Here is a 16,470-nt window from a genome sequence, read left to right on the forward strand (position 1 = left end):
ACACACTCCAGAAAACAACACCAAAACCTTAATCATTAACTTAATGAAAGTCAAACACAAACGTTATGCAACAAATATACTAGAATCAGACCTACATGCAATTTGATACCATTTTCAGTGAAAAACCTCGTCGAGCGCCTAGAAGTATATGACAAGACTTTCCTTATAATGGGTAAGTCAGGTCACTTTTACTAAATGAAGTCATATGGAGTCCAGTCATGATTGCTCTATTTTGCGAGAATGCTCCAACCATATGGGATTGACACAGACTTAAAGAAGCACTCAAACCGAGTGTATTTACCCCTAAGGCCTAGACTCTAAGGAGTCTGTTAGGATCTCTCCCTCCTGATTCAGGTCTAACCCAAAAAATATTTTAACTCACAGACTCTACCTATGAACTATGCAATACACACATGTGAGATTGAAATTCATATAACAACCCAAAATAATCCAAAATTGATCCTCTATGGATCCCTACGCATGTTCATTCTAATATCCAAGCATGATTAACTCATCCCTTACCTCGATGTAATCATTCAAGCGTTCTTCGTTAGCAATGGTGTTGTCTCCAGTGCTCTCTAGAGCTCCTCTTTCGGTAGCTCTATTAGGGTTCTTGAGCTTCAAAGAAAAAGGAATAGAAAAAAAATATTTTTTTAAATGTTTCTTTATACAGTGAGAAATTTGATGACCTAATTCTTATTCCTATTTTTTTAGTTTATTTTATTAATTATAAAAATACTCTTTTAATTAATTAATTATTTTTTTCAAAGAAAATGGGGTGTTACAGGTGGTACTCTTTGGTTGCATGCGGAGGTGTTGTCGTCGTTTGCTGCCATTGATGATGATGATGTGGTTGAAGGAAAAGTTTTACCTTACCCCACAGTGGATGCCAAATGTTCTTACCAGATTTGGCAAGACTTGCTCACGGTGGTGCTCCTTCGTGAGTCTCTCCACGAATTATGATGGAGACATACAAAGACGCTCTCACGCTCAAGTTAGAGGCGCAAAAGTATGTAAACAATAGTATGTGAGTTGGAATCAAAATGCTTTACCTGAATCTTGATAGTCTCTTATATAAGAAGAGATTCGATAATCTATTCTCAGTTTTCTCCTTTTTCAGATAATGTGAATAGTGAAAGATTAAGTAATTATCTTATATTTCCTCCAATAAAAGATACTTTCTAACATTAGAATTATATCTTTATCTTATGAGTATGAAATAAAATTTTCTCTTATCTTATTTAAATCTCTTGGATATTTAGAATCTAAGTAGTCTACTTGACTGACCACCAAGTGCAGTGGTTATCGAGTCCAAATGGAATACTTTTTTATATTATTTAATTTTATCTATGTTGTGCACAATCACACGTGTTTTTTCCCCCACATTGTAGCTAGGCACTAAATTCTCTCAAACTATATTATGCCAATCAGTTTTCTAATATGGTCTCAATTAAGTATAAAAAGTGATTAGGATGGTAACTGATTATTTGACTATTCAAAATAATTTTTATTTATTAATTAGATAAAATTATTATTTTTATACAATAAATTGAATTTGTTAACCCTTATATTAATATCAATTAATATATGTTAATTTAAATAAAATAAAAATTTTGTAATTTTTTATCAAAAAACTTTTAACTTAAAATTAGCTTTAAAAGTAAAAGTAATAAAAAATAATAAACAACTTTAACTTAAATTTTAAAGTTCTTTTTTTTTTTTAACTTTAACTTAAAAGTAACTTATAAGTGAAAAAACTTTATCAAACATAGCCTAAGTATGGTTCCTCTCTCATGAATCCCACACCGTCTTGCATCTTCAGTTACATTTGACAAAAGAAAGAAAAGACAAAACTTGTTTATTATCATCCTTTATTATTAAAGTTTCAATTTTTCACTTCTCATATCTCGCATTTATGGGGCCCCACTTCCAGAATGTTTTAGGACCAAAGTTCAAAATATATATAACAAGCTTCCAAAATAGAACATTAATTAATTCATTTAAGAAACTTTAATTCATTATATATACTACTTTTGCTCCAAAAGAGAAAACAAATACACTTTCAGTTTCTAGGTTCTATTCTAGTGGACTTGGTATACCACCATGCTCCATCATAGTTTTAATCTCTACACCGTTCATGTTTTAATCAACGGCTGGAGACTAATGATTTCTCGTCAACACAAAATCATGGGCTTAGTCAATTTTAATTCAGCATCCGTTTTTAACAAACGTAGCTAAATCTTTATCTCTCTCTTCATCAGGATCATTAAAAAATCTAAACTGTCCCCTAAATATGCTCAACTTTTCAAAGTGGGAAATTAATTTACATATAGCTAAAGAGACAAATTACATTGAATAACTGTAAAAAAAAAACTGTCTTGATGAAATTTACACTTTCATCCCACTCCTTTTCTATGATGTCAGTGGAGGAAAGAGAGATAAGAAGAAAAAGTAAAAATAATTAGAGAAAATACTAATAAGTGTAATAAATGACGTGGTATAAAGGAAATATATATATATATATATATATATATATATATATATATATATATATGAAAAATTAAGTGAAAATAAAATGAAAGAGAAGATAGATAAATGAATATAATTACTCATAAATTTATATGGTAAGAATCTCACGCAAGGATATATTTATAAAAATATAAACAGATTAAATTTAAAAATATTATACTACAGTAATTTAATTACTAATAAGTAATTGTTTTAATGATAATAATATAAATATGTAGGTGACTAAAAAAAATTAAGACTCTTTATATTAATTATTTAGAAGTGGAACAGAATATAAGATTACATTTTTTGAAACTCATAGAACTGTCTAAATAATTTATTGAAGTTTTTTTTTTCCCAAAAAAAGAATTTACTGTATTATGCTAATTATTTGGGAAATATTAGATTTTGTTGAGCCAAGAGTCACGACTCATGAGCCATTTACACAGTGTAATAATTTTTCAAAATGTTTTAAAATAAAAAATGGAAACTAATTTAAAAACGGGAATACAAAATTAAATAGAAAATATTAATTATTTTCAAAATACAAAAATGATTTTTATTAAATACTTGACTAATTATAAATAATTAATAATATAATTAAATATTTATCAACCATTCCTGTTTTGACATCCATATTCTTTATAATAATAAATGGAATGTTATTAATATACATCTTTGAACAGATTTTCAAAATACAATAATTATATTACTTTTCATTTAATTTCATAAATACTTTTTATGAGATATAATATTAAGGTCGGTCTAATTGACCGAAAGTCCAAAGTTTAAATATTATGTTTCATTATATAAAATATTTAAATTTAAAATATTTATAACGGGTTAAAATTTAGTCTCCACCAATAATTTTTGCATATAAAATTTAAATATAAAACTAAACACTTATTAATATTTAATAATGTATGTATTTGTTTTTGGAGTTGAATCTCATTCAGTCAAAAAATAAAACAAATCTCATATTTTTAGTTATTATCAAATATATATTTTATGAGAATATAAGTATTCTTTTAAGGAGGTAGTAATAATTCTGATCAAATCAAATAAAATTATTATAGATATTAAAATTCTTCTTTTTCAAGTGTTTAACAAACCTGTTTATGTTTATCTAAAAAAAACTGTTATAAAGTCAAAACTATTTATTTATTTATTTATTATTACATCATATATCAGTTAATGCAAGCGGTTGGTAATTTACTCCTCAAATTTCACATTTATTATCATTCCACTCCATTAAAAAAAAGTGTAATAAATGTTATTCAATACTAATAACTTGACCACCAAATAGATCAATCTTATTGGTGAATGCAAGATAGGTGCAACTAAACCCAAATGTAGGGGAATGTGTCTCTCTGACACCCTCACATCCAAATCCCAATGGTAGACATGTAAATAATCCCAAAATAACGTCCATCTAGAAAACAAGACAAAACAAAGAGAGAAAAGAAACGCATACAAACTCATGTTGGTGTTCACGACGAGGCGCAAACCCCCTACAATAAAGCCTCCCTCATTGCTTCTTTGCATCCTTCCTTCAACTTTCTCTTCCGCTCTCATTCTCTTTGCTCTCTGAAGCGTAGCATTCCATAATTCTATTTTTCTTCTTCACCATCATCACCATGACTCCACCCGTCGAACCACAACATTTCAAGTGATTGTTTATTTCTTTTCTCTCTTTCTCTATCCATTCCAATTTCCAAACTCTCTTTTTAATTCTCTGCATTGAAACATTGTTGTTTTTCTTTTGTTTTTGCAGGAGTAAAGTGTTTTTCGACCCTAATGTCATTGAAATTACACCTCCAACTCTATATAATAACCCTCCTAATTCTACTAAGCAGAAAGAGGTATACATATCTCACTATCTTCACATCACTAATCTTTTTTTTTAAATTTAGCTTTCTTTTTTTCTTCTTCTCACGATTATTTTATTTATGCTTTTGAGTTGTTCTGACTTATTATTTTTTATGCTTTTAAACTTTTTTTTTTACTTCTTTTATTTTAATGTGAGGTTTGGGAGTGATCTAATCATGTTTGGTTGACATGTTTTGTTGTTGTTTTTAAAGGCTATTTTTATGTTGTGGTGGCATGAATTTCATGGAGTTTGAGGTTTCTAGGTTTTTGTGCTATGAGGTTAATTTCTTAGTTTTGTGTTTTTAGGTGAGGGATCAAAGTTGGTTGGAAATTCAGTGAGGGGATAGCTTTTTTATTGCATCATTGTAAATTTTGTGATTTTTTTTTCAATGATACATTTTTGTCCTCACTTTTTCTAGTATGGTAAAACAAATTTACTTTGTTCTTTTAAATTTTACTTTAAATTGTATTTGATAGACTAAATTGATATTTTTTATATTTTAGGCTAACAATATTGATTTTGGCTAATGTGTCAAACATTTGGCATGTCCATGTGTCAGCAAATCATCAAGTTAGTGTAATAAATCGAGTGAAATGATTAATTTGATCTAAAAGAACAAGGCGAGAAAACACGTGCATTTTTGCCATTTCTTATAAATTATTTCATATTCTTTTTTTTATCATATTAATTCATATTATTGAATATCCTTTTGATATATTAATTTCGGATCTTTTAAAATGATTACACAGCTAGTTACCAAGATTAGTTGTAGTTTTCGGATTTTTGGTACATTGGATGGGGATTTAGCTAAGATTAGATATCACTGTAGCCGTGATCAAATCTTTTACAGTATGTTTTGTTTTTAGTTGTGTCAGAAAAACAAAAACGGCAAGAAATTTGACAGAGTTAAAGTGGTTTGGATGCTCAACAATCCAAGAATTAACAAGCATGGCAAATAATTTTACAAAAAAAAAATAAGTGTTTTCTTTCTAGCATTTTTTTTCTCTCTTTTCCCCCTGAAATATTACTTGGCATTGTTACATGCAAAGCTGGGTTTTATATTTAAATTTGGGTTTTTTTTTTCCGTTGGTAACACTCAGTAGGCTTAGCACTAATGATTTGTTAATATCTCGTGTTTGTAATTCCTAATCGTGCAGTTGTTTCTTCTCCAGTTGAGTCATTTCTGGGAATATGTTGTTTTGTTGAGTTGCTGAATAATGTTTTCTTGTCTGCAACATTATTTTGAACATTATTTAGAGGAAATAAAGTTATGGTATTTCATTCATAATCAGAGAAGCAATACAAGTAGGAACAATGTTAAAGACATGGTTACAAGCTTTCTTGATGCCTTATAAGGGTGGGAACAATATGATAGGCTTGTCTCCTCACAAAACTCACTTAAGAGTTTGAAATAGATGTAAAATGTGCTCTATGTTTAACTAATAGAACATTGAGATAAGATGAACCACTGGACTTCTTGTTGAAGCTTTCAGTAATTGTTTTGCAATCAAACTAAAAAATAATATATATGGGATTTATGTTTTTCACTTTTTCTTTCTCATGTATATTAATAGTATTTTACTTTTGTAGGCCATTTTGAATCCTGAGGTTATCAATGTCGAAAGCGATGATAATTCTACTGAGTTAATATTATTTGGGCAAAGAGTTAGAAAGGGGAAGGAAATTCAGACCACCCATCAAAACATGGTATAGGATTTATTGTTTCTTAGAAATGGTTGGTGTTATCTTTTAAATTTCCAACATATCAAAAGACTAACATTTTTTGCTTGAAATCTTTTTCAGGAAGTGTGTGAGGATGTAATGGGTAAATCTTTATGGACTGACAAGCATAGTTCTAGTTCTGACAGCTCAAACCACAAGGATGATGTTGAATACTATGATTTTTTTTCAAAAGATCATACGATGACAACATCTCAACCTTCGTTGTCACTGGAGCCTTCTGGAGTACAATACTCTCAAACTCCCCTGAGTAAGAAGAAATCAAATGACTCACAACAAAGGAAGCAGAAGTTAAAGTTGCCATTGGAAATTGGGTCATCTACATCTTTTGAGAGTAAAAAGAAGCCAAACATTTGTTATTCTTCTAACCATGAATTTGCAAACAATTTTGAGGCTAAGAAATCAGTGACTGCAGGTGGGGCACCACATTCGGGACTTCTCCCTACAGGTGGGGCATCAGATTGGGGACTGTTGCCAGCAGGTGGAGCACCACAGGCAGTAGGTGGGACACTACACTTGGGACTGCTACCTGCAGGTGGGATGTTGCCTGCAGCTGGAGCACCACAGGCAGCAGGTGGGACACTACATTGGGGACTGCTACCTGCAGGTGGGATGCCGCCGGCCGGTGGGACACCAGATTGGGGGATGTTGCCTGCAGCTGGAGCACCACAGGCAGCAGGTGGGACCCTACATTGGGGACTGCTACCTGCAGGTGGGATGCCGCCGGCAGGTGCCACACCGGACTGGGGACTGTTGTCCACTGGTGGAACACCACAGGTGGTCAGTGGGACACCACACTGGGGACTGCCACCTGCAGGTGGAATATCGCCTGCAAGTGGGACACCAGATTGGGGACTGCTGTCTGCAGGTGGGACACCACAGGCGGTAGGTGGGACAACATATTGGGGGCTGCCGCCTGCAGGTGGCGCACCAGAATGGGGACTGCCGTCCACAGTTCCAATGATGACACTTTACAGTCCATATCATTCAAATTTTGTTGGACCTTCATATCATCATCCAGGAGCTGAATCTATTAATCAGATGTGGTCGACGAATGCTCATCACTTGCAGGCGATCCCTAATTATAATTATCCTCATCCTTATAGTTATACCTATGATTATAATTATACAGCTCCCGTTGTTCACCATTACCATGTCCCTCCTGCGCCATTGTTTCATAACTCTTTGGTTCAAAATTCTGTGGGAGATGAAAATAATGGAGCAACTACCAATAGTACTGTTGCTACAATTTCAGATGAAGCTAGAGAGGAAATTCTGGTGAAATTTCGAAACTTTAAACAATTTGACGTTGTTGAAGACGTTTCAGACCATCACTTTGTTAATGCCGACTCTTCCATGCAACAGGTAGCCTTTTAATGCAATTTTTTTCTTCCAGTTTTAATCTTAATTATTTAGGTTTACATACAGTCAATTTATTTCATGAACAGCATTCAAAGAATTGGGCTAAAAGAATCCAGGGAGAGTGGAAGTCATTGGAGAAGGATTTACCAGGTGAGAGTTAGTTCGATTAGTATTCATGTCATAAATTGGCTAAAATATTTTCCTTATCTATCCAACTTTTTGTATTTAATTAAATTGATTTCTTTTACAAGCCAATGGATTTGTACTGTATGATTGTATCCAATATTGTCATTAATATGCTAAGGGGTTACTTGTTGTCAGACCAAAAGACCATTAGTATATATGGCTGATTTGTTTTTTAATATATATCCTTATGAAACAGTGCTTATGATTCTTTCCCTTTGTAGAGTCCAGATACTTGGTCTGAAACTAGAAGTTACAAATGGCTGAAAATTATGTTTTGAATATCATAATGAGCAATGTGCTTTGACACTTAATTTTATCTTGAACAGATTCAATATTTGTCAGAGTTTATGAATCAAGAATAGATCTTCTGAGGGCCGTGATTATTGCAGCAGAGGGAACACCTTATCATGATGGCCTTTTCTTTTTTGATGTTTACTTCCCAAGTGGCTATCCCCATGTACCGCCGGTAAGGATATTATTCTACTAATCTGACTTGAACATTATTTTCATGTCCACTGTTTTTTTTTTACAAGTCTAACTGAAGAGTAATTTATTTTTTCGTTTTTAATCGTGTCGAATGATGTCATGTAATCCAAGTAACCAACCTTACCTAGTAGGATAAGACTTTATTGTTGTTGTTGTTCTAACTCAAGGGCCATTTTTCAATGCAGAACGTCCACTACCATTCCGGAGGGCTTAGGCTCAACCCAAATTTATATAATTGTGGCAAAGTTTGTCTTAGTCTACTTAACACCTGGACTGGCCATCAGAATGAGCAGTGGATTTCAGGTGTTTCAACAATTCTACAGGTTCTGGTCTCTATACAGGGTCTAATCTTGGTTGCAAAGCCTTTCTTTAATGAGCCTGGATATGCACATTTGAACGGTTCACAATATGGTGAAATTAGTTCTTTGCGGTACAATGAGGACTCATTCATCCTATCATTGAGGACAATGATGTATATCATGAAAAGGCCTCCAAAGGTTTGATTCTTGAAATATCTCGTATCATTTCTTTATATATCAAACATGATTTTAAATTGATGTGGTCATAAGTAAAAAAATCCTTTACATTGCAGTCAACTGCAGTAAAATACAACTGCAATTGTGGTCATGGTGAACCCAAATACCTTTATGTTGCGGCCACAATTGCAGTTGCACACCGCAATTCAAAACCTTGATATCAAACGAAGTATATATTGTTTGAGAACGTGTTGTTAATTCTCATGTTCACTCATACTTTATTGCACACTATTGGATATATCTTATCATGTAGTGAAGCCATAATATTGCATGCATTGCCTATCAGTTTATTGAATGGTTATTTGGGAAGAACATATTTCATCGATGTATGATGTATCAATTCAACAACATACCCGTAGTCACTTAATCTTTAAAATTTCATGCTAAAATGTTTCTTATCATCTATGTTGCCCCTCTTGGTTAGCACCTTATCCTTCAGCCCTCCTCTTCAGTTTTTCACCTTAGATTTCTTATAAGATATTTTCATTGCTGTTATGAATGAAGTGCTAATTTAGCTTGCAGATCCTTGGAAGTAAATGAATAGTAAATAAGAAGCAAGGAGTTTCTTTATATATATATTTAAAGTATTTGGAACTTCTGTTTTTGGGTTAAAAATTGACCATTTAGGTTATTTTTGGTTTCAGAATTTCGAGGACTTTGTTGTTGGGCACTTCTGCCGCCGAGCTCATGATATTCTTGAGACATGCAAAGCATACATTGATGGGGCTCAAGTTGGTTGTGTGGTCAAAGGAGGGGCACAAGATGTTGATCAGGGTGACAACAGTAGTTCAATCCAGTTTAGGACTTCTTTGGCTGCAGTTGTGCATATGCTTATTAAAGAGTTTACACAAATTGGAGCCAAGGATTGTGACCAAGTCTTTCCATCAACAGCAGCAGGAAATCCGTCTGGTGAAATGCTGACAGCAGCGGGAAATCCGTCCCTTGTAATGCTGACGGAAGCAGGAAATCCATCGGGTGAAATGTTGACGGCAGCGGGAAATTTGTCCGGTGTAATGCCAGCAGCAGGGGGAAATCCATCCATTGTAATGCTGGGAAATCCATCCGTTGAAATGCCGACAGCAGCGGGAAATTTGTCCGGTATAATGTCAGCAGCAGTGGAAAATCCGTCCGTTGAAATGCCGGGAAATTTGTCCGGTGTAATGCCGACAACAGTGGGAAATCCATCCGTTGAAATGTTGGGAAATCAGTCCGGTGTAATGATGACAGCAGCGGGAAATCCATCCACCGTTGAAATGCCTGATTCTGCTGCAATTCCTTGACCAACCAAATTTTGAGACTTGATAAAGGCTTATGTTATATTTAGTATAAATAGCTGATAGCATATGTTTTATGTTATATTGAACTCAGTCATTATAGTACTCTTGAACAATGTCTGCACTTGATCCTGGAATATTATTTATAATTGCAGATGGTTATGTTTAATCCATAGGAGGGCATAAAATCCCTGTTCGTTTTTATTCTGGTTTATATGTTTTGTTGGTTATTTCGGGGTACCTGAAAATGAAATGGAGTAGTTGATAATTGTTTGTTCTTATAGTCATTCCATTAAGAAACCAAGTTGTGCCATGCATATCAGTAGTTTTTTAATTTGAAGCATTTTAATTTTTAATCTTGTATTGTTGAGGAGAAAAAGTGCAACGATCTTTACTGCAAAGAAATGTTCAAAAGGTGCAATCAGAACATCTCCCTTGCTTTGACATTTTCATGGGTGATAGATATTAATTTCTTTTTTCTGAAAGAAAATAGATGTTGATTTAGGGCTTGTTTGAGAAATGTTTTTAAAAGTGTTACCATACAGAAAATAGATATTACTTGTTTAGTCTGAAAAGTGGATATGGTCTCTGGCTGTGGACGATGCAGTTGCCACCAGCAAAATTAAATTCTTTGATGTTCCTGTGAGAATGCTTACATGGGAATACGGAGGGAGTGATTAGATAATAAAAAAGTCAATTATAAAGTTATTTTATTCGATAAATATATTCACATCAAATTTACATTTGACAACTCTAATTAAGGAATGCTAATGAAGTAGTGCTAAGATGGAGTTTTCTTTAAACTGCAATAATGGTTCTCAACTTCTCTTTTGCTGCAGAAACCCTTTGATAGAGGTGTGAGTAGTAGCTATCCCAAGATTTCTTTTAACGATAAGCTGCTACTTGCAAGGATAACATGATTTGTTACGATGACTAGACTTTATGTATTTGATCCGGAGGAATCTACTCGGGATTGAACTGGAAACTGGTGATAGGTTGGTTTTCTTACAATGCATGGTTGTCTAAAGGCGATTTAGAAACCCTCAGGGTGTCTAGATTTTGTTGATATCGGCCATTATTTCTTTATGGTCAAATTTGCATTGACTTCGCAAATGATACAGAAAAAGTTTTTGTTGTTGGACCTTGGATGATCTTATTGGTAGTATTTGATAAACAAATTGTTTTAGTAGCTAGCTTGTAACTAGAAGTTAAATGTATATGGATTGATTAATTGTCAAAAAATGAAAACACAACAATAAGTTTTAAATTGCAATAATGGGAGGATTAGAGGATGAGGAAATGGAGTGCGAACAATTTCCTCCCTCCTGAACAACATTAAGATATGAATTTTATTTCCATATGATTGTCTTCTATTATTCTTCCCAATACCTTTATCCCCTTTTGATATGGGTACCCTTCAATTGTTTTGATTTTTATGGCGATTTCGCTTTTGTAACAATAATCCAATCCCTATATATACAATTCCTCTCTCCCATTAATATTGTTGTTTATGCAATTAGCTCCATGAGAGTTACAATTATTATGCACCATGTCATCCTGCCCTCTCCCTATGTTGCTGCCAGTTACATAAAGGGTATCTTTTCTAATTAGCCCTAGATCCATAGGTGGAATCTTTTGCACTGTCCTTGAATCATTGAGTTTTTTTTTTTTGGGTATTTTCAAACCCTTGGCATGTACCTAATTTTTTTTTTTTGTAACATCCACCTTGTTTACATTTAAATCAGATAAGCTTATGCCATTTTTTCCCTTCCCAATAGCATTTAAGATATGAAATTTTTTCCACTGAATTGTTTCCTATTATTCCTCCCTAGAGCATTTGCCCCTATAATATTAGTACCTTCCAATTGTTTCAATTTTTGTGGTCGTTTTCCTTTTTAACAATATTCCAATCCCTATAGTATTCCCATGAAAGTTGCAATTATCATGTGGAATACTATCATACCCTTGTCCTACATCGTTGCCATTATATATATATATATATATATATATATATATATATATATATATATATATGTCTTTTTGTTATTTAATTTGTTCCATATACATATATAGGTGGAATCTTTTGCACTATCCTTGAAACATTGTGAGATTTTTCTTTTTGTCTTTTCCCACGCATGACATGCACTTAATATTTTGTAACAACCACCTTGTTTGCATTTAAATAAGATGATTGTAGGTCATTTCAGCTTTCAATTGTTTTCCGATGGAGACTATGGTGCGAAAGTGAAACTACTTTCGCATCGTACGCAAGTTTGGGTAAAAAAAAAGAATGCATCTCGTCCATTCGATTTTAAAATTAAAAAATTAAATGGTGGAGATCGGTTAAGCTACGATGGAATGGTTTACACCAGATCAGATAAAAAAATATGAGATTTTTTTTCTCTCTCCTCCGAGCCTCCGAGATTCTGCCTTTCATCCCCTCCGACCACCCCTCTTTCTCCGACACCATCTACGACGTCCCCTCCCCCCTCCCTCCTCCCTTCCCTCCTCTACCCATGGTCCAACTCTCCCACGCGCTGCAACGCGGCTCGTACCTGGTACACGCACCTAAACGCCTTGTCATTTGGCCCCTTGTGAGTCCTAACCACACGCACCAGCTTGTATTTGGCTCTTGCTCTGTCGGAACTTTTGTTGGAGAGAAGAATCACGGCCCCACCAACGCGGAAAAGGCAATTGGGTATGAGCATGGCCTTGTTGTTCTTGAAGTACCAATTCTGGGTTATGTTCTTGGTATTGACGACGATGGCGTAGGTGCTCGGGTGAACCTGAAGCATGTCTTTTGCAAGGTCAACAGAGATGACATCGGTGCTGCAGCCCATGCCACCAAGGTTGAAGCTTTTGGCGTTACCGCGGAGCTTATACTTGTTGACGATCAAGGAGGAGAGGGAATGGGTGGGGTTGAAGAGGCTGTAGTCGACGACAAGGATGCCGATGTCTTTGGGGTTGACAAGGGAGAAGCTCGAAGGAGAGAGATGGTGTCAAAAAAGGAGGGGTGGTCGGAGACCAAAGGGAGAAGCTCGGAAGATAGAGAGAAGGGTGGTCGGAGGGGACGAAAGGCAGAAGCTTGGAGGCTCGAAGGAGAGAGAAAAAAAATCTCATATTTTTTTATCTGATCTGGTGTAAACCATTCCATCGTAGCTTAATCGATCTCCACCGTTTGATTTTTTAATTTTAAAATCGAATGGACGAGATGCATTCTTTTTTTTACCCAAACTTGCGTACGGTGCAAAAGTAGTTTCCCTTTCGCACCGTAGTCTCAATCTTGTTTTCCCAATATCCAAATATAGATGTAATATTTTGAATTGTCCTCAGATATTTATGAATTTTTTCTTTTTTGACTTTTCCCATGAATGACATGCACCTTGTATCTTGCAACAATCAGATTGTTTGAATTTAAATCATATGATTGTATGTCTTTTCCCATAAATAGTGCTACTTTCATTATTATTCCCATGAGAGTTACGATTAGCATGTGTAATATGATCATGACCTTGGCGTATGTTGTCGCCATTTGTGTAAGGGATATCTTTTTGTTGTTTGCCCTAGTTCCACAGGTTGAATCTTTTGTGCTATCCTTGAATCCTTGTGAGGTTTTTCTTTTCGTCTTTTCCCAACATGCACCTAATATTTCGGGACAACAACCTTGTTTGCATTTATCAAATAATTGTATGATGTTTTCACTCTCCTCAAAAGCATTTAAGATTTGAAATTTAATTTCACTTGATTGTTTCTTATTATTCTTCCACACATAGGCTTTAATATCAATACCTTTACATTTTTATTTTATTTTTTTGGGTTCTTTTCCTTTTGTATCAATATTCAAATCCCTAAATAGATCCTCCCTCCCATTAATATTTTTATTTCCACTGTCCTTGAATCACTAGACCTCTTCAAACACATTTAAGATATGAAATTTATTTCCACCAAATTATTTCTTATAATTTCCTCCCCACCTCATTAGGTCCTTTAGTATCGATACCCTCTAATTGGTTTTTGATTTTTTGTGGTCGTCTTCCTTTTGTAACAATATTTTAATCCCTATATAGATCCTTACTCCCACTAATATTTTTATTTTTCTTAAGCAAAATATCACTTTTTGTCCCTTATGTTTTAGTGTTTTTTAATTTTTGTCTATTAAGTTTTAAAAATCTAATTTTAGTCCTTTATGTTTTCAAAAGTTTCATGTTGGCCATTTCTTTCATTTTTGTTAACAATGTTACTATTTCCTTAACTTTAAAATTTTGAAATAATTTATTTAAAGTAGTAATAGTGATGGCTAAAAATCTCAACTATGTCTTTTGTAAGGACCAAATCTGAAACCCACTTCCATCATCCTCTTCTTGCTTGAGATCTGAAACACAGCACGGTGGCAAAGGAACCAGATCTAAAACGCATTTCCATCACCTTCTTGCTTGAGATTTGAAGCCAGATTTGAAATGAAACACAACGACAAAGGAAAACTAAATCCGAAATGCAGCACGATAACACAAACAACCAAATTTGAAACAGTGTTGCCTTGATTCTCCCATGCGGTTTCTCTGACCATACAATCATTGTAAATAAAGGAAGCACACGAGTTACGCAATAATGACTTGATCCGGACATCCATTGAGGGGAATGTGGAGAGATGGAGTGAAAGATGGTGGTGATGTGGTAGTGGGTGTGGCTTGAGTTTTTGACTTCCATGTTGGCTTTGGACTTTTGCAGCAACCAAATGTGATTTTAACCCATAGCAGCAGTTTTTAGTAGTCGTTGTTTAAAATTAATTATTTCAAAATTTAAAAATTAACAAAACATTAATGTTGTTAGTGGAAAACGTAAGAAACAACTAAAATGAAACTTTCAAAAAGCATAAATAATCAAAATGAGACTTTTAAAATTTAATGAACAAAAATGAAAAAAGTAAAATATAAAGGACTAAAAATAACATCTAACCTTTTTCTTATTAGCCCCATGAGAGTTACGGGTAGCATTTGCAATGTCATTAGGCCCTCGCTTGCGTCCCCACCAGCTACATAAGCATTATCTTTCGTCCCTATGAATCTTCCTCTATCTTCAAACAATTCTTTGTCGTATGATTGTATAGACCACACCACTAGCATAATAGGTGGAGGCCTTTATACTCCCTATTGAACAAGTGGTTTCAGAACCATATTCTTCCTATTGCTAATTAAAACAAAAGGAAAACACACTAGAAGGGGTTGAATAATATGTGTATAAATTTTAAAACTTATTGTCTATAGAAAACATATTCACAAAGGCATAGATTTATATAAATAAATCAAAAAGATTTTGTCCCTTGAAAGCGTGAGGGATGAACAAAATGAAAAGCACAAATACTTATTTTTATACTAGTTTACTCAAGCTGAACTACACCCAATTCTCATTCAGCTTGAGAAGGGTTTGACTAATAAAAAAATGATTACAAAAACAAATATTCTTCACTTTCATTTTTGGCTGCACCAAGTATTTTGTAAACTACTCTTGACTATACAAACAAAAAATATCCTCTAAAACCTAAGTATTCTTTCACACCTAGGCACTCATGGCTTTCAGAACAATAAATGTTTAAAATATTATAGAAATTTACTCATAAAGGGAGGATATGTAATACAAGCACAAAATATAGTAACTTTGCAAAGCAAAGAAGTGAACTTTTTATTAGAGCAATGTTTCGTTCAAAGGTGATTTCAAGAGCCTTGTCCAATTAATATCAATAGTTATGATGTCTATCTTCAAACCTTCATTCTTGATCTTTTATAGGCTTAACAGAAAAAAAGTAAGTATTGTGAAAGTGCGAGCCCAAATCTTCTAACTCAGAACATGACATATGCTTCTTGCAAAGTGTGTTTTTCTAGTCAGGAGAGAGAAAATAATAGTACAAATTATCATCTTTTTTCTGCAAAGATGAGTGTCCTTTTCTGAACATTCTTTTTTCTCTTGTTTCCACTACCTTGTATGGCTCAACTTATATCATTCGTGGTAGTGCTTATACTGGCTTATATCAAACTTTGGAACTCAAATGTTTAGGCAAAATATAAAAGAGAAGGGATATAAGAGCATTTGAAACTTTTTGGAGAATCAATATTCAAAACAAGCTAGACACATGTTCCGTTTTTGGATGAAGAAAACATGGCGAAAGTAAAAAATGATGTGTAAGTTTTCTTAAGGCGTTGGACAAACTAAGGACAACAACATATTGGACGTTGGGTTCTCTATAAAGCTCTGGACCCATTTTTTTTTTTTAGTATGTTGGATGCTTTGTATTTATAAAGGCTTTGGCTGAAATCCTTTTTTAAGAGAATTTTGGACATGTTTAGAGGGCGAGCCCTGGTGCAGCGGTAAAGTTGTGCCTTGGTGACTTGTTGGTCATGGGTTCGAATCCGGAAACAGCCTCTTTGCATATGCAAGGGTAAGACTGCGTACAATATCCCTCCCCCATACCTTCGCATAGCGAAGAGCCTCTGGGCAATGGGGTACGAAGTTT

The 16,470-nt window shown here is 34.0% G+C and overlaps 1 protein-coding gene across 1 annotated transcript; it reads left to right on the forward strand.

Annotated features, from left to right (window-relative positions):
- Positions 1-4,037: 4,037 nt before the first annotated feature.
- LOC114416876 lies at positions 4,038-10,166 on the forward strand. The gene is made up of 9 exons (XM_028381919.1): positions 4,038-4,177; positions 4,283-4,370; positions 5,969-6,085; positions 6,182-6,452; positions 6,534-7,483; positions 7,567-7,630; positions 7,993-8,132; positions 8,338-8,649; positions 9,333-10,166. Exons 1-9 carry the CDS (start codon positions 4,146-4,148, stop codon positions 9,966-9,968), a joined length of 2,610 nt encoding a protein of 869 aa, XP_028237720.1. The 5' UTR covers positions 4,038-4,145; the 3' UTR covers positions 9,969-10,166.
- Positions 10,167-16,470: the final 6,304 nt, after the last annotated feature.

This window comes from Glycine soja, chromosome 6, assembly GCF_004193775.1.
Source record: "Glycine soja cultivar W05 chromosome 6, ASM419377v2, whole genome shotgun sequence".
Taxonomy (NCBI): Eukaryota; Viridiplantae; Streptophyta; class Magnoliopsida; order Fabales; family Fabaceae; genus Glycine; species Glycine soja.

Bases quoted from the DNA above. Each gene is read 5' to 3' on its own strand.
- LOC114416876 (XM_028381919.1), top strand. From the start codon at position 4,146: ATGACTCCACCCGTCGAACCACAACATTTCAA. The intron at 4,178-4,282 runs GTGATTGTTTAT...TTGTTTTTGCAG, and splicing joins GTCGAACCACAACATTTCAA to GAGTAAAGTGTTTTTCGACC. The intron at 8,133-8,337 runs GTAAGGATATTA...TTTTCAATGCAG, and splicing joins GCTATCCCCATGTACCGCCG to AACGTCCACTACCATTCCGG.